Source organism: Larimichthys crocea, chromosome XI, assembly GCF_000972845.2.
Source record: "Larimichthys crocea isolate SSNF chromosome XI, L_crocea_2.0, whole genome shotgun sequence".
Lineage (NCBI taxonomy): Eukaryota > Metazoa > Chordata > Actinopteri > Sciaenidae > Larimichthys > Larimichthys crocea.
The window spans coordinates 8,922,096-8,948,596 of NC_040021.1; the positions used below are offsets into that span (position 1 = coordinate 8,922,096).

Below are 26,501 nucleotides of genomic sequence, written 5' to 3' on the forward strand. Positions count from 1 at the left end.
TGAACAGAGGCAGGCTGCGGGCAGAAGAAGCAGCAGCAGCAGCAGCAGCAGAAGCAGCACTACAGAGCCGAGGTAAGCACTCCACTGGCCATTGATGTTTGTCCGGCTTTGTTGTCCGACAGGTCTGTTATTATTCTTCCACTTTATCCACTACGCTCTCGACGTATGCCTGTTACGAACAGCTACTCGCTAAAAATGTAAAATAAGGTTAGGATAAACAGTCGGCTAACGTGCTAGCCCCTTTAGCCTGTTAGCGGCGGATGGACGGAGCCAGTATCCGCCGATGGTGGCTCGGCTTCAGCTTAGCCGCTTAGTTAGCCCGGTTAGCTATCAGTTGAATTGTGCTTTGTGGAAGGCGCAACAACAACAACAACAACACAGAGGAGACAGCCGCCGATAGCTGCTGCTGCTGTTCCTGTATCAGCAGATTATCGACAGGGGTTAGATAAATTAAAGAGGTAAAGATTAATCCCACTTGCTGACATGTTTTCATCAGTGGAGCCTCTCTCTCTCTGTCTTTGAGGAGCTAGCTGCAGCTAACAGGTAGCTCTCGGTGATTGTGAGTGTTCGGGCTGATTTTGGCATCACCTCCTCGGCTTCAGCACTGACTGACTGCCCGGTACTTGGTTCTTTCTTTCTTTCTTTTTTTTAACGCCAACTGGCGTTTTAACTGTATTTTATATCGCTGGATATATGAGGGATGCTCTTATACCGTCCCCCTTTTTGTCTCATTGTGTGTTTTCTGATAACCATTATTGATTTTTAGGTTAATCAAACATGTCTATTGTATTATTTTTTAAAATCCAACAGTTGTTCTTCAGGTACTATTTTTTTTGTCTGATGACAGTTGGTAGCATCACGACCCTTAACGCCCGTTAACGCCACTGCTCTGTCTGTCTGTCTGTCTGTCGGCGGATTTCTTTTTTTTTAATTTAATTATCTTTATCTCACCTTTTTGTTTTTTTTTATTCAACCGTTTGGCAGCATATATCATTATAATACAATGAACGAGAGCTTTTAAAATAATACACGGTTCTTCTCTAAATAATTTAGTTGAATATCCTTCCGCCGAGCGTGATAGTCCTCGAACTAAAGTGACATAAGTAATTTTAGGCTGGCGCATTAATATTTAAATTAACGGCTGTGGGCGGCAGGTGACTGTTTTCAGCGCTTGTACCGTGACACCGTCTTCTTCCACCCGCTTTAATACAACGATACAAACCGTGTTTTAACCGTTTACTTTTATTTATTTGTCAACACCCTCTTGTTTTTATTTTTCACCCCCCTCCCTCCTCCAGCAGTCATCCATGGGAGCCCGTACCCGAGGCGGGTTGAAAAGGCAGACTGGCTGACGTGATGACGTTACCGGGAGAAGCGGCTCTCCTGCGGGCAGACAGCTGATGGAGAGGGCTCCCTGCGCCGCCTCCTCCTCCTCTCTCACACACCGGGGCCGGGGTCGTACGAGGAGGACGCGGAACCCAGAAATGACGCACTGAACTGGGACTGAAACTTTTTTTTTTTGCATCAACTGGAAACACTGGGATGTGTTGAAGGGGACGGGATGGATGCATAGCCTGTCACAGGATACAGGTTTTCTTTTTGTGTGTGTCTGTGTGGATGTTTGCTAACACCGGTACTCTTTAACTGCCTTGTGGTTGAAAGGGCATCAACAAGGTGATCAAACACATCAAAAATGACCTGAATCAGTGCCTTTTTGTTGTGTATACAGCATGATAAATCCAATCCAGCAATGCTAAAGTCTGCATCTTTGTGACCTCATTTAAGTTTTATCACCTTTAAGTCAGTATTGCAAATCAACGAGATAGCCGAGAAAAGAAGAGAGAGGCGCAAGTACTATGCACCGCTGTCTCACGCCTGACACTGAACTAGTAACCTCAGCGGAGGAGAGGCGCTCATAACGGTACCGACCCCTCCGAAGAAACCACCTTCTTTCCTCCTTTTCTTTTTTTTTTCTTTGGTTAATCCACGGGGAGGTGTGTAGAGATCCTGCAGGGATGTTCGCCGCCGTGGAGCATGGCCCCGTCCTCTGCAGCGACTCCAACATCCTGTGCCTGTCATGGAAGGGCCGGGTGCCCAAGAGCGAGAAAGAGAAGCCGGTGTGTCGTAAGCGTTACTACGAGGAGGGCTGGCTCGCAACTGGGAACGGACGAGGAGTTGTTGGGGTCACGTTCACGTCCAGCCACTGCAGAAGGGACAGGCCCACCCCGCAGAGAGTTAACTTCAACCTCAGAGGACACAACAGCGAGGTAAGAGGAGTTTCGTGGGAAAATGCGCTTTAAATATAAATATAAATATGCCCTACTTGTCTATTTAAGTAGTGCTCATAAGAGTGGTGATCATAATTTGTTCACAGGAAACCTTTCCCCAACCAACTGTGCTATAAAGCTACTCTATTACTCCTCCAAAAAGCATAATTTCTTACATTTAATCTATTAAACAATACACTAACTGTATTTAAAAAGCAGCCATTCAATAATTCTTTACTATACACATCCAACCCTTTCTAATTCACACCATTCTCTGCTTGTTTATTATTATTATTATGATGATAGACTGTTGATCCCCTTCAAACCTCCTCAATCCACCCGGATGCAGGACAATGCAAATGACTGCAAATTATTAGGCGATGTTTGTATCGGGTTCACAAAAAGTGTGACAAAGCCTCAGCAGTTTTTCAGTCACAGCTGTAAGGTCAGGTGCAGAACAATGTCCTTGAAGCTGCCAGTCTTTGTACTTTTCTAAGGGCAGGTTTATCTTGTCTCGCCCAGAGATGAAGGCTCTCAGACTCTGTGTCATGGTAGGTTGAGAGATTTAAGTCTCTCTACAGCAGGTGGAACAAGGGAATAATCAATGAAATCAACTCTTTTGGTGTTCATGGTCTGACACTGCCTGCATCAGAGCTTCCTGCTTCTCCCAGTCAAAACATTTCACCACTCCGCTCTTTGGCATTTCTCTTATCGCTCACCCTTCAAAGTTTCCCCACCTCTAGTGCAACCGAGTCCTTCAGATCAGCCGTTGCCGGCCTTGTATATGAATATTCCGTCAGTGTGTTGTGTATATATAGCGGTGCTGGCACAAGTGGAGATTGCACACAGGTTGCATTCTCTCGTTTAGTGGGTGTAGCTGTTGGTCAGATGGAGCAAGATGCTGTGTCAGCATTCCATAAGGCAGCTGAGGGGAGAGTGGATGAATCCCTACAGAGAGTGACTGAAGCGCAGCAGAAATGTCATTTAACTCTGCCCACTTGAATGTGGTCCAAGCACTGACATTTGCCTTTTGTTGTTTTGGTGCATGCAGTGTGGAGGAGGTTAAACCTACATACCTGCAATTTCTCCACTTTTTTTTTTTTTATATGTGAATTTGGCTTTGACTCTGATGTTTTGTTTATTAATGTTACGCAAATCAATGTGATGGAAGCTGTATGTTGCATTTTGTTTTGATCCATATTCAGTGTTGGAGATGTAACTGCTACCCTTCCCATTGATTCAAACATATCGTAATAACCAATGACCGTATAAAGAATAGACAGCTTATACGTGACTGCTTCTTCAGCCCCCGGCTAATCTAAAAATCAGCAAAGACGTGGATCATCAGCAGACCTGAGGTGGGTTGAATGACGCCTTGGTGCTCAAACAAGCCATCTGTAACGGCACCGACCTGTCAGTCAAAGCGTCCACACTGTTAATTATGTATAGCCTTAATATAATTTGAACAGGTGAGTTGTATAAAAATTCACCCTCAGTACAGTTGTCATGAGCGGGGAAATTAGCTATAGAGACCAAAACTGTTTTTTGTACCAGGCTGTAATCCTGTTTATTTCTGCTGTGAAGTTGGACTTTTTAACATGGGGACTTATGGAGACTGACTCGTTCTGTAGCCAGCCTCAAACGGCCGCTCAGATAGCTGCAATTTTTGGCACTTCTGCATTGGCTTCGCTTCTCAGCCACGTAGGTTGCCACTTGCTAATAACGCATACTTTTTAAAAAGATGTAATGTTTTATATCTTTATAGTTTCATTGCCATTCAACTGTGAGTCCATCATAATGAATGCATCTCACAGTTCCTTTCTCTTTATTTTTTATGTTTTTGTTTTTGGCGTCATTTAAAATGCTTTTCATGAAGCGCAGATGCAGCTGAGAAATATGCACGTTTCCCCACTGCCCTCTGACCTCATCTCAGCACCAGTAATGAAAGTAGTAATGTCCTCTCGACTTCCACTCAAGGTTTGATATAAAGCAATAAATAAATGCTTTGGGAAATGCAAAATCCATCACTCGTCCACCGTATGCATAATTTGGAGATTCTGACAGAGGTGGAAATCACACCGCCTAATGAATTCTGTCAAGTTATGACAGATCTGTTCGCTCACTTGCATCATTTTCCATCCCAGTTCTCTTGAGGAGAGAACGCTGTTTGCCGTATGTAGTCCAGCACCAAGGAAAATTACCCCCAGTAGCTTGGTGTGTGTATGTATATATGTGTGTCTGTGTGTGTGTTTATTTATTTTCTCCAGACCTGCCCGAGTATTTGAATGTGTTTTGGATTGGGCAAAAACTCTCCTCGAGTTGACAGCATTTCATTTTTAAAATTTAGTTTTCGAAAGAGCTATGTCAATACATTTGGGTAACCTTTCCTCGTCTCCAAAAGCTGCACGCTCAGCAGTAAAAGCAGTCACGTCCTCTTGACAGTCCTGTCCTTTTCAGACTTCAGCACTGTCACTGAGCATTTGTCGTTGACGGTGACGAGTGTCCTTTTCACGTAAATTGGCTCCAAAAAAAAAATTCAACATGAACTCATCCTGTAGGAGTCCACTCCTGCCAAGATCAATATTCTTGCCAGCATCCTTAAGTTCGGCCATTACTCCTGTTGCTGTATAGACCAGAGTGTCCTGTGATCATTTTAATGTAAGCGAGCGTCTGAATTGATGTGTCTTTTGGACTCTGCCCAATATGGCCAATGTAGTAAAGTAAAGGGCGGATCTTAAGCTGTCACACATCGGTTAGAAAGAGGGCAGACAGATAGAGGACTGTATTCCTGTAGAGTGTTGTGCTGCCTCTCCACCACCTGATAGAAAAGGTTGGCAGTCAAGACACTTTGGATAAAAGCATGTCGTGTTGTGCCGAAGCTCAGATGTCATCCTGCTCTAACACTTTTTCCTACATGCTCTCGTAATCTTCTCCAGATAATGAAAAGCTTTTGCAGGTCCAAGGCCTCTTGTACATCTCTGATGAAGGTTTGTCCTCCTCTCAGCCAGGGTGAGAGATAATTACAAGGTAACAGCTTCAAAGGGAGCTAGGTGTATGTGTGTGGAGCCATACTCCTTTTGTTCTGTCTCCCACAACCATCTTTTCACAGTGGGTGTCAGGAGCAAACTACTTTTGTGTTTTTCCGTGGAGCTTGGTTGCTTAGCAGAAATGCTCAAATCCATATGAGAGCATACTATTGTTATTATTCCATTACAAAACTTCGATGCGTTTTTGTGTACGTGCTTATAATTTTACACTGTCGACCATTCACTTTTTCCATTTGTTGCTCAACACAATGCCTGAGAACACAGTGTGGCGTCTTTAACACTGTTTTTTTAGCAAAGAGCATTGTTTAAAATGACGTAAAACAGAGACAAGAAATCTGTACACCGGAGGAGCCGTAGCCAGTGAATCTTTGCTATTATTTCCTTTTTAAAAAAACAAAACAATTAATCACTGTGACTAATAGTTTCAGCACTAGTCTGTCTCCATCCGTTTAACATGACTACTTCTTTATTATCTGTGTCAAATTAATTTAAAGTGAGTGATTGTTGGGTTGGTGGGGATGTTGCATGCAAGAACTTTGTATTACAGTACAGATTAAATCTGTTCGCTTGAGTAACCATCAGTTTCAGACTAAAAATAAATCAAGCAGACAAGTTAAAAGAGAAAAAATAAAGTTATATTGAGAGAAACTTCAGCCTCTAGTCTGATACTATTTTTATATTTCTGCCTAAACAGAACTGCAGACCTTTTTAACAGCAGGCCTGTCAGCCAAACCACTTTTAAATCATACTGAAAATAGATAAAAGCAGTAAGTTTTGTGTCTTTATGTGACTATATCTCCGATGCTCCCTCTGGGACGTGCATCAGAATAGATCAACACCTCCTTTGACAATCAGGTGCCTTTTTCCATTACGGTGCACTCAGATGGTGAAGTGACTGAGCAGGTAGTCACTAGGAGTCCATTCATTTTTTCCATGAGAGCTGAACATCCTAGACAGGCTTGACAATGACTGTCAGCGCGTTGACAAGGAAATGTTGGCTGCCGCACAGGTTTTGGGTAAATTGTCGTTCAGTATCTTGTCAAGCTGTGCTATTTGTCCTACAATAAAATCATACACGCATGCTTTACTATGTGAGTAAAGTCATTTTATTTCAAGTAAGAAAATATATATTTTTCAAACAATTTCCCTATGGGGATTAATAAAGTACTTCTGTGTGTCTGTCTGTGATATACGCAACAGCATAAATGTGTTTGCGTGATCCTGGCATAGATTTGCAGTAAGAAAAAGCACAGAGCGACTCCCCTTTCTTGAGCATGGACACTGTAAGAGAAAGTAGAACATTAAGTGACGATCTCCAGAGGAAGGAGTTCACTTTGTTTTCTAAAAATATGTATCCTGATAAAGTCCTCAGCCCAATGTCATTGTGTTTATGAATTGTTGTGGCTGAAACCTTTTTTTTACTGTTGGATGAGAACTTTTGTGAGACTGCTGAAACAGTTCATACACACCTTGCTACCATTCCCGTGAGTCTAATGGGTGGATTATTGCCCAGAGACAGGAGTCCCACCTGGTTTTCCCTTTGAGGCCACATCCAGGCTCTTCGTTAGGCAAAAGAGACTAAGGATCTAATCCAACAGAGACGGGTGACTCCAGGGCACCAGCTCATGTTTACCACTTCATCATGTAGGTTGAACTCACATTGCGGCCTCTGTGGCCTACATGCTCATCCGCACGCCGTCTGATCAGATGTTCCTTGCTTTAGTAGTAGCACAGTGATGACGCTTGGTGCCAGTTTGTTCAACACATAAATAGAAAATATAGGACCATGTGGATGTGGAGGTTTAAGTTGTTTGACTTTCAAACTTCATGGGATCTGTGTGTCCTATCTGCTAATGCCACTGATTGTGATAGTTCAGAGGGAATGAATCACTCACTTAGATGAACCCCCACCACTTTCCAAAACTCATTTTTCACTCGTGCTGTGTGACGTTTTCATGCGTTAAAAGTTGTTTCCTGGCATAGCCTCCATAAATAAATCAGTTTATAGCTCGAGTAGAGGGGTCTGTGCAAGAACAAGCACTGATCTAGGACCCGCACACAGCTCCTTTTTTGGCAGGGAGGAGGCAGATGCCGGATGATTTCGCGTAGTGTCGTTTGACTTAACAGTGACCATAATAATGGATTGCAAGACAGTGAGGAATCATTTTTCCTGCAATATCAGCTGAGGAAAGTTGGTGTGAAGTCATCACTTTTAATGGTCTGCCTCAGAGTTGTCCTCAGTGTCATTCACCTCAGCGTCCATCACCACCTGTGTCCAGACACTTATCTCTGCTCCCTGCTCTTGTTATATTGTCCCAGTGGTTCATTCCTCTGCACTCTCTCCATCCTCCTCTTCACTGTGTCATGATCTCGCCTTTTTACAGATCTTTCTCTCGAGTACCTTTTTTTTTTTTTTCCCCCTCTCATCTGACCTCTTGACATGTGAAGCCCTGCTCAGGATGGAAGATTACATGACCCTTTCACTGCATTAAAGCGGTCTCACCAAATGCGCTTAGTGGAAATGGCTTTAGTGTTGCTAATCCATCCTTGGAGAGGACATGTTGCGTAACACTCAGGGTCCCCTGCGTCCTCAGATTCAGGTGTGCTTGTCTGCTCGCTACAAATTTTCCAAGAGGGACACACGTGGCCTGAACAGTGCAGTTTCTTTTTTGCTGTGAGCAGTGTTTGTAGTCAGGGATCAGACAGACAAATCTGCACACTTGGGTTCACTTGTTTTCGAGTTGTGCTATTTGCAGGATAAAAGCTTCCTGTTCCAGCCTACACAGCAAGCGGCTTCGACAAAAGACAAAGACAAAAAAAACAAAATTTAAGCACCAACCTGCTCTTCTTGTCTTTTTGTATTATGTATGCAACCTTATGTTTGCTCTTCATGTTTGAGAAGTTCGGTATACACAAACTGACACATTTCCATACTCATCATCTTGATTTAACCCGTTGTACTGACTTTGATGGGTTAATACACTCCAGTATTACATCTAAGGCACGGCAAAAGTGATTACATACGCAAACTGTACAGACGTTTTCTATTCATTGATGGATTTCTTTAGTTGTATTACATTATGACTTAGACAGCTGTTTTTATAAATGTCGTATCACTGACATCCTCGCAGCATTATTGCAAGTGACTTTAAGTCTACTAATGTTTACATGCATGTTGAGGAGCAACACTGGAGGGAGAAATATAACCAGATGATCTACATTTAATTAAATAATTAATTACAACATGATCAATAACTGCTGCAGCTGCACAGACACTGTGTCCACCTTACCAACACCTAGATTACACTGTTTGCCTGCAGCTGCTTTCCTTAAGCTTTGTCTCACACCCTGTAGTAACCAGTGTAAATGCAATTATCCGATATTGGTATTGATTAAGGTTTTAATCGCGTGCTACTCCCAAACATTCCCATTGCCCTTTCTGTCACGCTGCAAATCACTCGGGCCTCATTTTGCCCATTCTGGCTCCCTTTTTGCTTTTGTATCAGCACAGCACAGAGCTTTTCTTTAATTGAGTTGTGTGTCTGATTTAATATCATGTCAGAATGTCCCAGAATCAGAGGAGAGAGGAAAGGGTTGTGGAGGGAAAGGAGAGTCTCCCTTACTCATTTGCTTGTACTGTATCTGAATTTATTGTTATCCAGGAGGTCTTTGCTTACCAATGACTGAATGATGATGAAGTTTCCAGCTGCTTCAGGTGTATCTGGTAGTGTAGGACAAAGATTTTCTTCTTCTTGTAATTGCCATCATTTTTTATTTGTATTTTATATGCCTGGTATAGCTCCATGCTCCAATTAAAATTCCCCCTGCGACACAAAGACTGAACTGAGCTAACTTTTTCTACCTTATTTAGGATATAACCCCCTTACTTACCTAAAGCAAGTACACACGTACTTCATTTGCATCTTACATGCAATGTGTAGTGTCATTTACGTGTGCCCATCACGATCAAAATCGTCACACATCCCTGACACATTAAGTTCACGTCTATCAGTCGAGCTTGCCTGTAACCTTCTCGCATAAAGAAAAGTCCTTGGCGCCAGTGACCAGTGTTGCCATGGACCCCATGTGCTCACGACAGCACCACGGTGACACTGCACTGTCACCGTGTCCTCTCACTTCTGCTGACTCCGATGCAACCCAAAGCTGTCCTTTTTTTTGATTTGATTTGGTTTTCTCGGTTAAGTTGCTAGGGTCAGCTCAGCTCCCAGCAAGAGACCGGAGCTGCAATGACAACAGCAATGCACTGCGGGCGTAAAGACGGTGCCAACTCCCCATGGAGAAGTTAGTCAATGGGCATGCACCGGCCAAAGGATAGAATTAAAGGGATCGGATATGTGTAGTCTCTTCTTCTCTGATTAGATATAGCTTGTAAACACGTGGCCTTCCTGCCTACAACTCTATATGTAATTGTCAAATTATTTTATATATTTAATTCCAAGGCACTTTGAACGGATCTTTTGAGAATGTAGACATTAATCACCAACTGCACAGTGATTCATCTTTGTCATTACTCGTCTTTGACCATGCAGCATGTGACAAATAATGAGGCTTTTTGAAGTCTGTGTACATCTCTGTATGTGCACGTGCCTTTCCTGTCTGTGATCCCCCCCCTCGCTGTCCTCTGGCTTCTCCCTCTCATCCTCTGTCTGTCTCCATGTGACGCCTGATCTCCCAGATTGCTGCGTCACAGCGAGGTGCTCAGCTGTCCCCCTTCGCGGGATACCTGACCAGCTCACGCTAATCTCCACACTGAGCTAAATTTACACACACGTACGCGGATTATTCTCACCTCCATGGGGCTGCAGATAAGTGTGCACACATGCGAGACGCAGCGTGTGTAAACCCCGTGCTAATATCTTCTTTTGGCTCTTATTTATTGGTGTATGAATGATGTCAGAATTATGCACACTGGAGCTCCTAATCTAAAGCCCCATGTCTACACTGGCTGGAGCTGAATTAGGTTGTATAATACCAACCGGAAAATCCATTTTGCTCACCAGAGGTTGCGGCGGAGTTATATGCCCCCAATGAGATCCTTGAGCCTGGAAATTTGTTATATTTGACGATTACTGCCGAAGCTTCTCGGCTTTATGCCCGCTGCTGCATCAAGTGACTTTTGTGGCTGAATGAAAGATGGCAGGCCGTTTTTTTTAAATCCGTCAACTCACTCAGAATGACATTGGCTGCAGACCTGCAAAAGGCCAGGTCTCATTGTGTCCCCTTCCCTGTGGCTTGTTGAGACACACCTATAGAGCAACATTAAGATTTATACCACCGGGAGCGTGCGTGAAAACAGTCGATTCGGCTCACAGGACACCTTATTGCTGAGGGAGCAGGGCCAGGAGAGCAATGAATCGTACTGTACAGTCGTTACGCTGGAGGGCTGCACATGGTGTTATTCATGTAAACATGTTTGTGCGAGTTCACCTAGGATAACCTTCCTCTCTTTGATCACTTCAGACATTTAACAATACACAGGACGGTGACAATGGGGAATTGTTGGGAAACCCTACAGAATAAATTGGATTGGTACCTGAAGTTATGTCAGCATGATTGGATAGAAACATGGACTTTTATTAGAATTTCTCATGTACTGTTAAGTACACTCAAATTGCTCAACAAAAAACTTTAAAAGCTACCACCATCTATCTGGGATTTCTCCCACCAGCTTTGTGTCTGACTTTTTTAATTTCACCTCAACGACTTATTAAGCTGTTTGTCAGTTTAGATGACACTTTAAACATTCACCTGATTCATTAAATACCTCGACTGTGTCATGTCGGACTTCGGCTGATTTCCCCTGAAACTTAAGCACCTTAATATTATTATGTTTTAATAAAAAAGACCATTTTTATCTGACGTTAACTGAGGCCAGGTTGAGAAATGATCACCAGCCAAATGCTGGTAAAATATGAAATGCAGAATAATGATTTCCTATTGGCTGGTTAAATTGATCATTTACCTTTTTTAGTGGCTGGTAGATGTTCACATTTAATAGATCGATTGGGCTGTGTGTCTGTTGCAGTGATGCACAGGGGATGGTGTTTTTAGGGAAAAAAGAGCAAGGTTGGCTGGCTTATCCAACTTTCATCCTCTGATCTGTTGGACTTACACTCACAGAGCGTAAGTCCCACTAAAACCAGCCCTGTGTTGTGTGTTTGAACGTGCCCAGCCCACGTGCTTCGCTCAGAGAGAGCAGAGCTGCCTCCCCGCTTAGGATTATTCCTCTGGGAACAGGCTGAGTCACGCTACAGATGACCAGACAGAGGAGGAGGAGGCTGGATGGAGATCTTTTTAAGATAGGTGACACTGAACAGTTTGATCTATACTGCTCTCTGCCAGCAATCAACACCTCTGTAACACATTCTTTAGGCTTATAATGATCCATCTCTGTATCCACTGACCTCTGGGCGAATACAGGAACCCATGTATCTGTGAGTCACTGGTGTTGGAGGCTGTGCAGCTCAATATAGGTCTAATCTTCAAACCACAATATAGTGTTTTCTATAGGGGTGTTTATGCATCGGTGCATTCGGTGTCTCCCTTTATTCTCTCTTTTTTTTTGCATCTCTTACTGTCACTTTCTCTTTTAGATTTTTTTTTTAAGACTTTCCATAAAATAAAAGAAACATAACCTGTGCATTGAACGTACAACCCATCCGCTATCCATCGCTCGAGGAGGAGGAGGTGTTTGAAGAGAAGTGCGGTATGGTTAGACAACAGTCTGATAAGAGACGGAATAATTAAATCGCATTGTCTGCAATATTCAGGATATTAGCAGCTCCTTTTGCCACTTTTTCAAAATGAGGTTAACCCACTTTGTGGTATATTTTCATCTGGTTCGACGCTAAATTTAGCTCTTTGAAATGTGGGAACTTGGATTTTTACCTTCTGCGACTCAGACATTTCAGCTGACAGTTCAATGTAGAGCAGCTCGCTGTGAGCGTAGCAGGAGAGAGTTCAGAGTTTTGATCAAGGGCACTCTGACAAGGCATCGTGTTGTTGATCATCTCATATTATCTCTTGTAGTTAAGGAGGCGAAGCTGTGTCACAGGAAGGCCACTGCTAATGTCTTTGACTGTCATACAACACAGACAGAAATGACTGCGTTTACATATCTGTCTGAAAATAGTTTATTTCACGAGGGAGCACTGTCAGGGTCACAGACAATAGCTGTCATAAGGTTTTTGTCCCTTCTCTCCACTTTCATTTTTCGTGTGTGTCTTTTTAAGGTGGTGTTGGTGCGGTGGAATGAGCCCTTCCAGAAACTGGCCACCTGTGATACAGACGGAGGGATCTTTGTTTGGATCCAGTATGAGGGCCGCTGGTCTGTGGAGCTGGTCAATGACCGTGGAGCTCAGGTAAAATACATTACACAGAAATAAGATGAATTAAATAAAGATGCATTTCTAGACATAAAATGCACTGACTGTAGAAATAAAAATGGTTTTCATGAAAATGTAAGAGTGCATATAAATAACTAGAAGCATGTTACAGTGTAAGATAACACTTTATTCTTGCACATTCCTGACGTATTTGACTGACTGAGGCATTTGCATCCAACATTTCCCAACAGGGAAAACAAAGACCCTGACATTGCATGTGCTGATTTAAATAATAACTGCCAAGCAAACATAGATGGGTAGGCCGGATCCATCAATCACTGTCATCTCCTGCGCTGAGTCTGACACATCCTGACGGGCATCTCATCTTTTGTGATCAATTTTAGTTTGTAGATGACAAAGTGACATGTGTAGACGCCTCGCCAGTGTCTCCTAGAGGCTGCACTCCTCATTACCTCTCAAAGTGTTTTTGAAATGACTTCTCATGCTTGCCATCATTAGAGCACAGGACAGTAATGAATTAACCGTTCGTCTGTAAAACTGGAAGCAAGCTCAGGGTTCATGTAAATCATGATTCATGATTAAATCCACATATTTGAAAAAACAAAAAAAACAAACATGTGAGCCTACAGCTGATAGTGTACATACTCCGATTTAGACATTCTGCCGTTTCACCCTTAACGCATGTGTCTGGTGCCCTTTTTAGGTGAGTGACTTCACCTGGTCCCACGATGGCACCCAGGCTCTTATCTCCTACCGAGATGGCTTTGTTCTGGTGGGATCAGTCAGCGGGCAGAGACACTGGTCCTCCGAGATCAACCTGGAAAGCCAGATTACCTGTGGTATCTGGACCCCCGATGACCAGCAGGTAATACACACACATACACACATCTCCGAGAACTGTGATAGGTACGATGTATCCGCCTAGCACTGTGCCAGCCTTTGAATGCCAATAGATGTAGAAGTTTTAGGTTTTTTTTATTTGCCACTTTTACTATGTGGACTTGTCATTCAGAAGGCAGAGACAGGCCTTGAGGGAGATCATCTGTGAGTGACAGCAAGCATCCTCTGTCTCGAATGTGTCATGGTTTTTAGTTAGGCTATGTTTTTGCTTAAATTGTCAGCTCAGGTTGGACATCATCAAGCTTTCACTCTGTATATGTGTCTCTGTCTTTGTTTCATCGCTTTCATCCTGTCTCTCCAGGTTGTTTTCTTTGTGATATGCATTTTCTCTTTGTGCTCTCTCTCTCATCTCCTTTTCTAGTTTTAAGTGTGCCTGCCTTTGCATTGTTCTATCTTTTTGTCTTTGTGTTAAATCTCCCCAATAACCCCGTCCTGTTTCTCTCTAGGTGTTGTTCGGTACTGCAGATGGACAGGTGATAGTGATGGACTGCCACGGGCGCATGCTGGCCCACATTCTGCTGCATGAGTCGGATGGCATCGTCAGCATGTCCTGGAACTATCCCAGTTTCCTGGTGGAGGACAGCAGTGAGAGCGACACGGACTCTGACGACTACTCCCCACCTCAAGGTAAGCTCCTCGGGGTGTGATTTCCTCGATCCTTGTAGCATCTTCAGGTGCACAAATAAAACATGTGACTGTAACATGTCCAGTGTTAACCTCATACATGTAGCTTTACCTAGTCAGGAACTGAGCCTATAGGGAGTGTAGTGCTGAAGAAGAGTAGTCCAGCTGTTTCTGTGCAGAAGAAAGCATATGTGGGACCATCTGTGAGCTTCTAAGTCCTCCCCCCTTCTACCTCCATCTTTTACTGCTCCATCAATTCTTCCTCATGCTCTTAGTGAAACAATGGGAAAGGGAGCTGGGGCCACAGGGTGGGAACACAAGTTATGGCTGGTAGGTCTGCCCTATATTATCATTAGTATCCTCTGTTCTCTTCGTATTCCCATGACTATTCTAGGGAGTGGAGAACAGGTGAACATAAACTGTACCCTGTCAAGTCATTAGTTTAATATGCAGATCTTATTATCTATGAATGAGACGTAAAAGAGAGAAATAGTAAACTAAATAAATAAATAAATAATGAAAAGCAATGGATCAGATCATTATGTATTCTCCTGATAATTAAACTATAGCCGATTTATTTGTTAATACTTACAATCATTTATTTTGAATTCTTACACACAACGTTTGATAAGCTTTATGTTCCAAGAAAGACAAAGTATGTTTTTGGTTTACTTGAAAAACTAAATGAACATTTGAAGGGTCAGAACTGTTCTTTGTTTTTCTTGTTAACAATAGTGATGTCAGTCAGGTGTGGTAAGATCAGAGTTTGAATCGTCCATCTTTGCTCACTTTGTCTTACCCTCAGGTGTACATAAACTACAGGTTATATACTTTTTTCTAAAGTATGAAAATATGAAATGATCTGTTAGCTGACCTCTATGAGAAACAGGCAATTTTCAGTTATCATATCAGTTGGATGATACCTCTTTTTCCCCGTTTAGTTGTACATGTGGTCCTATACTCGACTCAAAACTCTATTTAATTTTGTTTGGAGTTCACGGTTCGGTTGAAGTGTAAAAGGTTTTAATCAAAGCTTATAATTAGGTAGAAGTGATTTATGATGCTCATCTCACAGGTAATGCAAGCTATTTAATGAACCTTCAGAAGTGGGAAGGTGACTATTCGGTTATTTTCCACTTGTCTGCCAGCGGTGAAGATAGGGAGAGAGTGACACATTAAAACAAAAGAGTGTGACCAAATGGAACGTGGGCGGGCTGCGGTGAACGATGGAGGACAGGAGGTGAAGGAGGAAGATGGTGAAAGAAAGCTCTCCTGCCATTGGGCTGATGTTTGCTCTTAATGATGCAGTAGCTGTTGTCATAACAGCAGCAGCTGTCACAGTTTAGGGTGTGTGTCACTACACTTCTTACTTACAGTACACTAAAGTGGACAATCGATGCCTGGAACCTGGAAAATAACATGTATTGCTGTCAATGAAGATGCAATGAGCATCTTTTTAAATGTCTGAAATGTCGCTGGCTGTTTGTCAAGTACTAGAACAAAAAAAAAATCACCTAAATAGATTAAATTGTTTTTTTCCTGTGGTGCTTCCTTTAACCAAATCCCCCACAGCTCACCTAGAATAAGTTGTCAGTGTCAAAATACTTATTTGTGATGCCACCATTGACTGCATGCTCGTGTTACCAACTTTTATTAATTCTCTAATTATGCTAATTATGCCAGCCATATCATCTTTTCTAGAACTGGCTTCCTGTGCTGACAGCCTACTGATATACAGGGTACAAAATTAACTTTTGCCCTCCAGCCAAATGGCTAGTGAATGTTCAAATTTATACTAGCCACTCAATGGATTATTGATGATTTCTTTTTGAATGAATCAGATCTACCTGCCACTACACACTTGATGGATGATGCTAGTTATGTGCCCTGTGTGTATATTGTGCACGTAGTTAATAATAGTCAACTCTGAGCTTGAGAGCGTACGTTGAGTTCACTGTCCAGTGCCAATACATAGACGGCCAGTGTGTATCTGGTGCACAGAGAAGAGTTGCGCGTGGTTGGCGGTCTCCACCCTGCTGCTTTCACTGTGCACCAGCCCACGTAACGGCCTCATTTTTATCGGTTCCTGTTTTGTCTTTTTGCCTCCTTTTTTCTCTCAAGCTTAATTAGTCCCAGTTGCTAAGGCTGTATTGGTGAGGGTCTATCCTCCTCCTGCTATATTTTTTCCCCCCTCCCTTCACCGTGGGCCAAGTGGTTAAGCTGAAAAGTGCTTGCCTTAGCTGAAACACTGATTATGCTCTAAGTCCCTAATTAAACCAGTCAATAGTAATTGATTGGCCTCGATGGAAATTATCTCTCAAAGTCGACAACCTGACTGAGACACCACGCCGCCTCTTCCTCCGCCTGCCAGATCTCTCTGTCATGATATATGATGATGACCCATTATCACTGCGCTGCACTGCACAACACAACACACAGCCTTTACAGCAGCATCATATATCTGATTTAAGGCAACACCCACTGTAAATCGATTATTACAGGGGAAGTAGTGGCTGTTTTGGACTGAAAGTCAAAAGCAGAGGTGGACATGTAATTTGTGTTTGGTATTTGGGTCATTGCAGGACTACGTGAAAGGACAGACTCAAGGATGTTTTCATGAAAATACGTATGGGTGGTTGTCCGAAGGTGTTTTATTTATAGCAGTTTGACTGAGAATGCCACTTATTTGCAGCAGTGACATGTGCCGAGTGTGTGTCTTAGTCGAATTTTATATTCTCGTGTATAAGACACAGTGAAAACTTACTGGACTTGAATTCCAGCTGCAGAAGATGTGAAACTGTCTTCGCCTCTCTCTCCCTTTCTGATCTACCCGACCACTCAAAGCACTTTTACAACACTTCACCCGTACATTCGTACATTGATGGACGAGGCTGCTACACAAGGTGCCAACTGCACATCAGGAGCAGTACGCTTCCTGACACTAAGCTCAACCTCACACACACACACACAGACACATTCACACACTGACGTCACAGCTATTGGGAGCAGTTTGGAGTTCAGTATCTTGCTCAAGGACGCTTTGACTGGACTGGAAATCAAACTAGCAAAACTCGGGTTACTAGATGATAACCTGCTTGAAAAAAGAATAAATCAATTGTGAAAATAGTTGCACTGTTTATTTTCTGTGGATTAACTAATCGCTTGATTATTTCATGTCAGGCTGGATTGTGGCTGTAATAAGCCTTCATTTTGCTTACACGCTGATGTGGAATTACTTATTTTATTTAGCACACAGGTGTGTGTATAAGTTTAGTACTAGTGCACCCTTGTTAGGTGTTGTTCGACATGAGCTGTCGATGCCAAAGTTAAAAACACAGTTATCGTTATGTACATTGTACTGCTCTCTCACTGCCAGTCTAAGATGTTTGTGTTGTCCTTTTGTCTCTTCTCAGTGCACAGCCAGAAACCACTGCTGACTGTCAGCTTCACCTCTGGAGACATCAGCCTGATGAACAACTACGATGACCTCTCTCCCACCCTCGTCCGTACCGGTCTGAAAGGTGTGTGGGTGTCTTCTCATTAACATAAACTTAACATGCTTATATATACATAACAATTATTGTTGCTTTTTTTCCCCCTGTGACTTGTGTTGTAGATGTGGTGGTCCAGTGGTGCTCGCAGGGGGACCTCCTTGCAGTGGCAGGGATGGAGAGGACCCTCCTCTCCCCCGACCCCTCATGTCCTCCCCCCACCAGGAACGCCATCGTCAAGTTCTACAACGTTCGGGGTGAACACATCTACACACTGGACACACCAGCACAGGTGATCCACTTTAACACGGCCAAACATGGCTCACGACATAAAATCATGTAGTACAGTATGTAGTAAATGTGACAAAATAATCTTATCCTCTCTCCACTGTGTCCTCTCCACCACACTGCAGCGCCCCATCACTACGCTGTGCTGGGGTCACCGGGACTCTCGTCTGTTCTTGGCCTGTGGCCCGGCGCTCTACGTTGTGCGAGTCGAGCACCGCGTTGCCAACCTGCAGCTGCTCTGCCAGCAGGGCATCGCCACAGCAGTGAAGGAGGAGAAAGATGTCGCCAAGCTCACCATGCCTTCCCGCCTTTGTTCTTACGTCACTACTGCTTTTGTCCCCACCATCAAGGTAACACAGAACTAACACAGGAAGTGCAAGATCTATAAAAACGGTAGCAGTGACATGTTTAAATTAAACTACACTACAACCCCATCTTTTTTCTTATAGCCCCCCATCCCGGATCCCAACAACATGCGTGATTTTGTGAGCTACCCAACAGCTGGAAACGAGCGCCTGCACTGTACCATGAAGCGTACGGAAGATAACCCTGAGGTTGGAGGACCATGCTACACTCTGTACCTGGAGTACCTAGGAGGTCTGGTGCCTATCCTAAAAGGCAGACGAATAAGCAAACTGCGTCCAGAGTTTGTCATTATGGACCCCAAGACGGACGGGAAGACAGGTACTGAGCTTCCTTATAACCTAACAAAGAATACTTGATTAGCGTCCTTATTGGAGTGTTCGATCTAAACAGTACCTGGAAGATTTGTGTGTAAGATTTTTTTTTTTTTAAACCAGAAACCATTCTTTGTGTCCCACTGCCCTCTGTAACTGTCCTGGATTTAGATCGCTGTGCAAGAACCAAAATGTGCTTTCTTGTTTTTTCGTAATTTTAATGACTATATTTTTATAACCTACATAACATACATACATTAACATACATATGTATGTCACTGTTTGTAAGGATTCAAATGGAGCTGCTAAATGTTTTCGTCCTCTGCTCCAGTACTTTTCCACTTATTTGAGTTTCTTGAGTTGGCACTCGGAGAGTGAGTATGTTTTAGTCACATAGGGCAGACTGGGCCCATGTTAATTAAAAGCTGCTTAATGGGGGCTTTGATGGCCCCTGGGTTCCTCATAAATCAACCAGCACCCTCCCCACACAGTGATAAATGAAGCCAGCCATGAAATGGTTCCAGCCCATCCACACTTTAATGTCCATCAAATAAATTAGCTTGACCTAAACTGGAGCAGCAGTGGTTCACAGACTCCATATGAATGATGAAAAAGGGAAGAATTGAAACCATTGAAACAATAGTTTGGACCGTATCGGCATGAATAGTGGAACACTGCTGCTGCCATCATGTTTGTGTAAAAAAAGTATGAAGGTTCCTGCCTCCAGGTTGTTAAAAGTAGATTTCATGAAATGCAAACGTTATTTATTATCATTTACAAAGACTGCCATTTTGTGGAGACTTTCATATTTCTCCCTGATTTAGTCCACAACCTTTTTAAAGCATTTTAACTAGATCAGATTGTTGTTTTTAACCTCAAGGTGGTAGAGGATTGCTGTGTCATTGTGAATAAGAGAACAAATGACACCACAATAGCCATGTTTGGTAAAGTTTTATCTTTAGAGCTACATGTTTTCATCTCCATCGCTATTTTCCATCTTATTTTCTCTCCTCAGATGAGATATACGGCAACAGTCTGATATCTGCCATGATTGACAGCTGTAACTGCTCAGATTCCAGCGACATCGAGCTGAGTGATGACTGGGTTGGCAAGAAATCTCCAAAGATATCCAGGGGCAGCAAATCCCCCAAACTGCCTAGGTAACAAGACGACAGTGTGTACTGCAACATGCTGTGTTTAACTAATATGTTTTGTTTTGTGCGTGACTTTGGGCTCTTTGACCTCATCAGTCAAAGGTCCATGCAGAGTGGACAAGACGTTGTTTGGTTTTCCACAATATTACAACATTTTTTGGCCTTTTTTTTTTTTTTAATTTGCCACATGAGTCCCAGTTAATGGCATTAGTTTAGATGCTCCTGTGACAGCAGAGAACCGAAGGATGTCTTCAGATGATTGATATCACTCCATCTTCGAATAGCATGAAAACATGATCGTACGTTGTGCCATAAGGATGCTACGTTAAGGATGAATTTTGTAAATGGTGTGGTATCCCTGCAGTTATTGAAATCCTTATCTTCTTTTCTATTATTAACCCTTCACGTAAATTATTGTTTTGCACTTGTTTTTTGGTTCACTGCATGCCTAAAACTTTTTTTTTTCATTTGCTACCTTCTCTGTAGAGACTTAGTTTGTCCCTTTACCAACAGGATCAACATTGATCCCAGAAAATCACCCAAGCTGTCGCGTGCTACACAAGAGATCTCCAGGTCACCACGGTTACCTATACGGAAACCCTCGATTGGGTCACCTAGTCTAACACGGAGGGAATTTCCTCTCGACGACATTACTCAGGTAAGTCACTTGTGTGTTCAAGGGTGGGGACAGTGTTTTGATGGGATAAGCTTCACATTTTGAAATGTGTTTATTCTGTAGTTGTTTTCGTAGAAATGATTATGATTCTCTTTGTTCCCATCTTGCAGCAAAATTACCTCGCTCAGGTCACATCCAATATTTGGGGGACAAAGTTTAAGATTGTGGGGCTGGCCACATTCTTGCCAACCAATCTTGGTGCAGGTAACCAATCAACAACGTTGTCTTTATTTGTACAGTAATTTTAATTTGTCTCATTTCTCAGTTGCCTTCATTTAAACTTTTCTTATTCTTACCCTCTCCCTCTGCCCTCAGTCATCTATAAGACAAGCCTTCTCCATCTGCAGCCCAGACAGATGACCATCTACCTTCCAGAGGTGCGCAAGATCTCCATGGACTACATCAATCTGCCTGTCTTCAGCCCCAACGTCTTCAGTGAAGATGAAGATGATCTGCCTGCCACAGGCCCTGCTGGTGGTGCTGACGACAACCCGCCCTGCACTGTCAACATCCCTATTGCCCCCATCCATAGTCCCGCCCAGGCCATGTCCCCCGCCCAAAGCATCGGCCTGGTCCAGTCACTCCTAGCCAATCAAAATGTTCAGCTGGATGTTCTAACGAATCCCACAGCTAACCCTGCTGGGGCTGCTGCTAGTGGGTCAGACCAAAGCCAGGACACCATCCTGACAGCCCAGTACACAGTACCCACCAGATACTCCAGTCCTGGTCAGGTCATCTTTGGGGGACTAGAAATGGGTCGTCTAATGGTGGGACCTCCACCTTCTCATCATCCTTCACAACAACAGCAACAACAACCAAGTCACCAACAGCTACAGCAACACCAACAGCAACTACAGCAGCAGCAACACCAACAACAACTACAGCAGCAGCAACAACTACAGCAGCAGCAACACCAACAACAACTACAACAGCAGCAACACCAACAACAACTACAGCAGCAGCAACACCAACAACTACAACAACAACAACAGCAACACCAACAACTACAACAACAGCAGCAACACCAACAACAGCAGCAACAACAACTACAACAACAACAGCAACACCAACAACAACTACAACAGCAGCAGCAGCAGCAACAACTACAACATCACCAACAAATTCAGCACCACCAACAACAGCTCCAGCAGCAGCAGCTGCTCCAGCACCAACATTTACAACAGCAGCAGCAGCAGCTCCAACAACAGCAGCTTCAACAACAGCACATTCAGCAGCAGCTCCAACACATACAGCAGCAACAACAGCATCAACATCAGCTTCAACAACACATACAGCAACAGCAACAACTACAGCAGCAACAGCAACAACTACAGCAGCAACATCAACAAATTCAGCATCACCTGCAGCAACAGCAGCAAATACATCAACAATCGCAGCAGCATCAGATGCAGCAGCAGCAGCAACAGCAACAACACCACCATCAACTTCAGCAGCAGCTCCAAATTCAAATTCCTGTTCCCTCCATGTCATCAGGGCAGCCTTCAGCTGCAGCTGTGCACCAGCTGCAGCCGGCAGCGCTGCAGATACAGATCCCTCATCCACCTGCTGATTTAGTGGTAGAGAGAGCAGCGGGAGGAGACCACGAGCACCTACTGAAAATAAAAACCACTCGGTCAACTCCACAGCTGGCTGAGGGTGATACGGTGGTGTTCAGTGCCCCTCTAGAGCTCAGCAAGATGAACCCCCCGCCTCCCTACCCAGGGACAGTGGCTGCTGCTGTGGCTGCTGCAGCAGCTGCTGCTGCTTCAGCTTCAGCCTCCACCGCAGCCTCCAACCCTGCATCTGGAACAGGAGGGAGCACCAGTGGGACTCCTCCCCCTGGTGATGTTTGTATGAAGAAGGGCGAGTTCCCACTTTATGCTTCAGGTCAGCAACAAGCTCAGTACCCCACACCACTGGGATATGAGAGGATAACAACATTTGACAGCAGTGGGAATGTTGAGGAAGTGTGTCGTCCTCGAACACGCCTCGTCTGCAATCAGAATGTCTACACACTCCAGGGACCTGGCAGCTCTGCCACTCTCAGGGTCACCTCCTCTTCCTCATCGTCCTCCTCCTCCTCCTCCTCAGCTGACAAGAAGATCCAGCTGCCCTACACCTCTGCCACCCTCAACAGACTTACTGCACCTCGTTATTCCATACCTAGCGGAGACCCGCCCCCATACCCTGACCCAGCCAATCAGAATGGTGCTGTTGGCAGGAACTCTGGACAGAGGCTCGACAGCAGTCTGATCCACGCCACTCTCAGGAGGAACAGCCGAGAGGCCGCTCTCAAAGTTTCCCAGATGTTGGAACCACCCAGACCGCTGCCTCCTAAGGCCAAAAATAGCGGTGCACTAGCAGCTTCGTTCCAGCAGAGGGTGCCAACAGCCTTATACACCTGCAGTCAGTGCAGCAGTGGATCCAATGTTGGAGGCACTGCCCCAGGGAGCGCTAATGGAATCGCAGGAGGAACTATCATCAGACAGGATTTCCCTCCAGGGAACGGGGCGCCACACAGCACAGTTATTGTTCATTCCAACAGCGCCACTCCTCTGGCCTCCCAGTCCTCTTACAACCTGCTGAGCTCTCTCGAAGGGTCTGGGACTGCAGCAGGAGGAGGAGGAAGTAACAGAGACAGGGCTGATTATGTTAATTCAGCATTTACTGAGGATGAAGCACTGAATCAGTCACTGAGGCATCTGGCGCTCGGCGGAAATGATGCATCAGGGCTGGTTGTCAAACGCCCACCTCCCTATCAGTGGGACCCAGCTGCCACAGAGGAAGTGTGGGTTCCTCAGGAACGGACAGCAACACTAAATCCCAATGCCCCCTCTGGACCCCACAAACCACCCCCACTTATTCTCAGCCCGGCTCAGCACTTGGATGTGTCCAGGCTGCCTTTTGTCCTTTCTCCAAAGTCCCCCACCAGCCCCAGTGCTGCATCATTTCAAGCTGCTGCAGCAGCTGCAGGCTACCAAATCTCTCTCCAGTACCCGCCAGCAACTGCCTATTCTGGAGCCCAGCTCCAGCCCATCCCGGGGTCACCACGCCCTTGTTCCTCTCCAAAGGAAATGGTGGCACCGGTACCTTTTTCACAGCAGGACGCAACCCTTGTCTTACCTCCAGGTTACTCTGCAAATCTTGCAAACCTAGCTTGCTGCCCTCTCCCACCCATGTATCCAGGAGGAAGTGCTTGTGCTGGGCTTCCCATTCCCCCTATCGCCCTTCACACTCCTTGGGGTACATATAACTCTTGCCCGCCTATGCCCAGTCCTTCAGTGCCACTACCACCCAAAGCCTCCCACATTGCAATAGACAAAAATGTTCTCTCGCCTCCGCCTCCTCCTCCTCCTCCACCCCCTCCACCACCACCAGCAGAGCTGCAGAGCCATGGAGGATTGCAAGAAGCTATGGCAGAGGCTGGGGAAGGTTTTCAAGAGGTGCTCTCCTTGACTGAGAGCCCCGTGCCACAGCGATCTGAGAAGTTAAGCAAGAAGAACCGCAAGCGGGTTGATGGGCGCGCTGAGGAGGCTAATGTGCCACCCTTAGCTGAAGGGAGCAAGTCAAAAAAAGAGGGCAGAGCTTTGGGTGACTTCAACTCACTCATCTCCAGTCCACGGCTCGGAGGAAGGGACAAGAAAAAACTCAAGGGACAGAAAGAGCAGCAATTGAAGGCAAAGAAGCTGAATAAGGCCACTGCCAATAGTGAGTTCCAAGATAGCTCGGAAAGCGAGCCAGAGCTGTTCATCAGCGGGGACGAGCTGCTCAACCAGTGCCAGAGCGGTAAGAAGGGCTGGAAGACGAAGAGGAACCTGAGGGCTGCCAGCGAACTGGACGAGATCAAGTGTCGAAAGGCCAACGAGAAGGAGGACAGAGGACTGGGCAGTCAGGGGTTTGTGTATGTCATGGCCAACAAGCAGCCACTGTGGAACGAAGCCACACAAGTCTACCAGCTGGACTTTGGTGGACGCGTCACACAAGAGTCTGCCAAGAACTTTCAAATCGAACTGGAGGGCAGACAGGTAAGAGAGCAATAAATCAAGAAATATGATCGCTATCACTGCATGTTATCCTCGTACTGAAATGATCACTGATACTAACTTTTGTTGTTTGTTTTACAGGTGATGCAGTTTGGCAGGATTGACGGCAACGCGTACATCCTGGACTTCCAGTATCCCTTCTCTGCTGTGCAGGCCTTTGCAGTGGCTTTAGCCAACGTTACACAACGCCTCAAATGATATGTCCCCTCCCTACTTTACCCTGAGTTATATCTGGGATTTAAATGCAATTTGTTGATGGGGGCAAAGTTGTTTCATTTGAGATTAATAAACTTTGATTTTAGAGAGAAGACTAAAATCAGCCCTGGCTATAGAGAGAGAGAAATACAATCATGCTGCACTACACAATGCTGCCACTAGAGTTGGTGCAATAAGCATTGGCTGCATTTACCAAGGATGCCCTCAGATTTGCACCGTTTTGGCAGTCAGTGGCACCTTGCAATGCATGTAGGGCCAAAGAGCTGAGCTTTGGTAATCATCATGCAAATAAATGCTGCTTTAGCTAGAAGAAGCTTATAGACATGATAATCGATGGGTTAACTGAGAGAGGAGAGGAGTTGTCATGGTGCAGTTTTCAAAAGAAGCAGCAGTAATACTTGAAAAAAACACTCTGGAGATCAAAGTTGTTTTTTCCCAGAGCGCACAGGTACTACTGGGCACTGAAATCCATTGCTGTACAAAACTTCAGTGAAACAGTTACCACTTTATTATACTGCTTTTGCTTTTAGGTTTTTATTAAATGACTAAACACGGTGGAGGGTCGGAGGGTCTTTTTGTTTTCGCTCTCTGCCATTCCTTTTGTTACTATCTCAGTCTATCTCGGCTGGAATTGAGGCTTAGATATATGCATCATTTAGGAGCACTACTAAGAGTTCACACTTTTCACTGTCGTGGAAGGCGTGTCACTGTTACAAACTTGGGATTGTCAAGTAGTAAATATAGCTGAGTCGATCTGCAGTCTTTTCCACATGGTTTACTGGGACTTTGAAGGAAGAAGAAATGTTACCCTGCTACATGGATTAATTAATTTATATGTACATTTTGTTGTTTATCTTATTCAGATTAGAATTTTAACATTATTGACATTGTTTGTGATATACAATCTTCATACCCTGTCAACATGGTTTTCAATTTGCCTGCTTTTATTTGGGAGACTGAATTTGAATATTGCTGTGTCGTCTGGAGTAATTCAGATGGGAGGGGAGGGCGTACGGAATAGCTTTGACTGACATATCCTGTACTTCATGAAATATCTACATATGGTGACACGGGGCGCAAACAGAAGTCGCCATGGCCTGGATTGAACAACTCTGGCATGAAGTGAAATTTGTCACCTGCTGTCACTTCTGTGAAGTGAGTGTGTAGTTTGAGAGTCCCTGCTCTTAAAGACCACACTAAACATGTGAGCAAGGTACAGGAAATATTTTTGTATATTTCGCCTATGCCATTTCATACTGTCTTCAGAAGTCATGTAAATACATATCAGTCATATGTACATGTTGTAAAGACTTGGGTGACTCTGACAGATGTTTGTTTACGCCTGTCTCCACTGTGTTTTAAGTGTAACTGCAGGTGTTGAGCGAAGCTGTAGTAGTGCTGTTTTCACAGTCACAACCACGAAACGACAAGTCTAGAGTTAAGCTGAAATCATTGTTACTGAATTTTTTTTTTTGAAGTCAGAACTCCAATGAAGGATGAAGCTATTGAAATCTGTTCATTTAATAAGCTGACACTGAAATCTGAAAAGCTGTTTTTCTTTGTTTTTTTCTTTCAGGCAGTCAAGTTTGTGTTGAACTAAGGACACAGAGCAGGGCCAGCTGGTAGGAGAGTAAATTATTAGGCACATTGCAAATATCTGCAATAGGTTTTATTTGTATAAAATAAAAGTAGCCAAAGTCAGTAAAAAAAAAAAAAAGAAGGGCAGTAATATTTAGGCTTAATAACAATAG

General features: G+C 44.2%; 1 protein-coding gene across 1 annotated transcript; it reads left to right on the plus strand.

The window, feature by feature from the left end:
• Nucleotides 1-26,501, plus strand: tulp4a (TUB like protein 4a). The gene is made up of 15 exons (XM_010755516.3): nt 1-72; nt 1,299-2,267; nt 12,568-12,696; nt 13,385-13,546; nt 14,028-14,208; nt 17,619-17,726; nt 17,822-17,988; nt 18,110-18,334; nt 18,434-18,668; nt 19,677-19,821; nt 20,329-20,473; nt 20,602-20,695; nt 20,807-21,277; nt 22,040-24,516; nt 24,616-26,501. The coding sequence occupies exons 2-15, from the start codon at nt 2,016-2,018 to the stop codon at nt 24,730-24,732; spliced, it is 4,908 nt and encodes a 1,635-aa protein (XP_010753818.3). The 5' UTR covers nt 1-72; nt 1,299-2,015; the 3' UTR covers nt 24,733-26,501.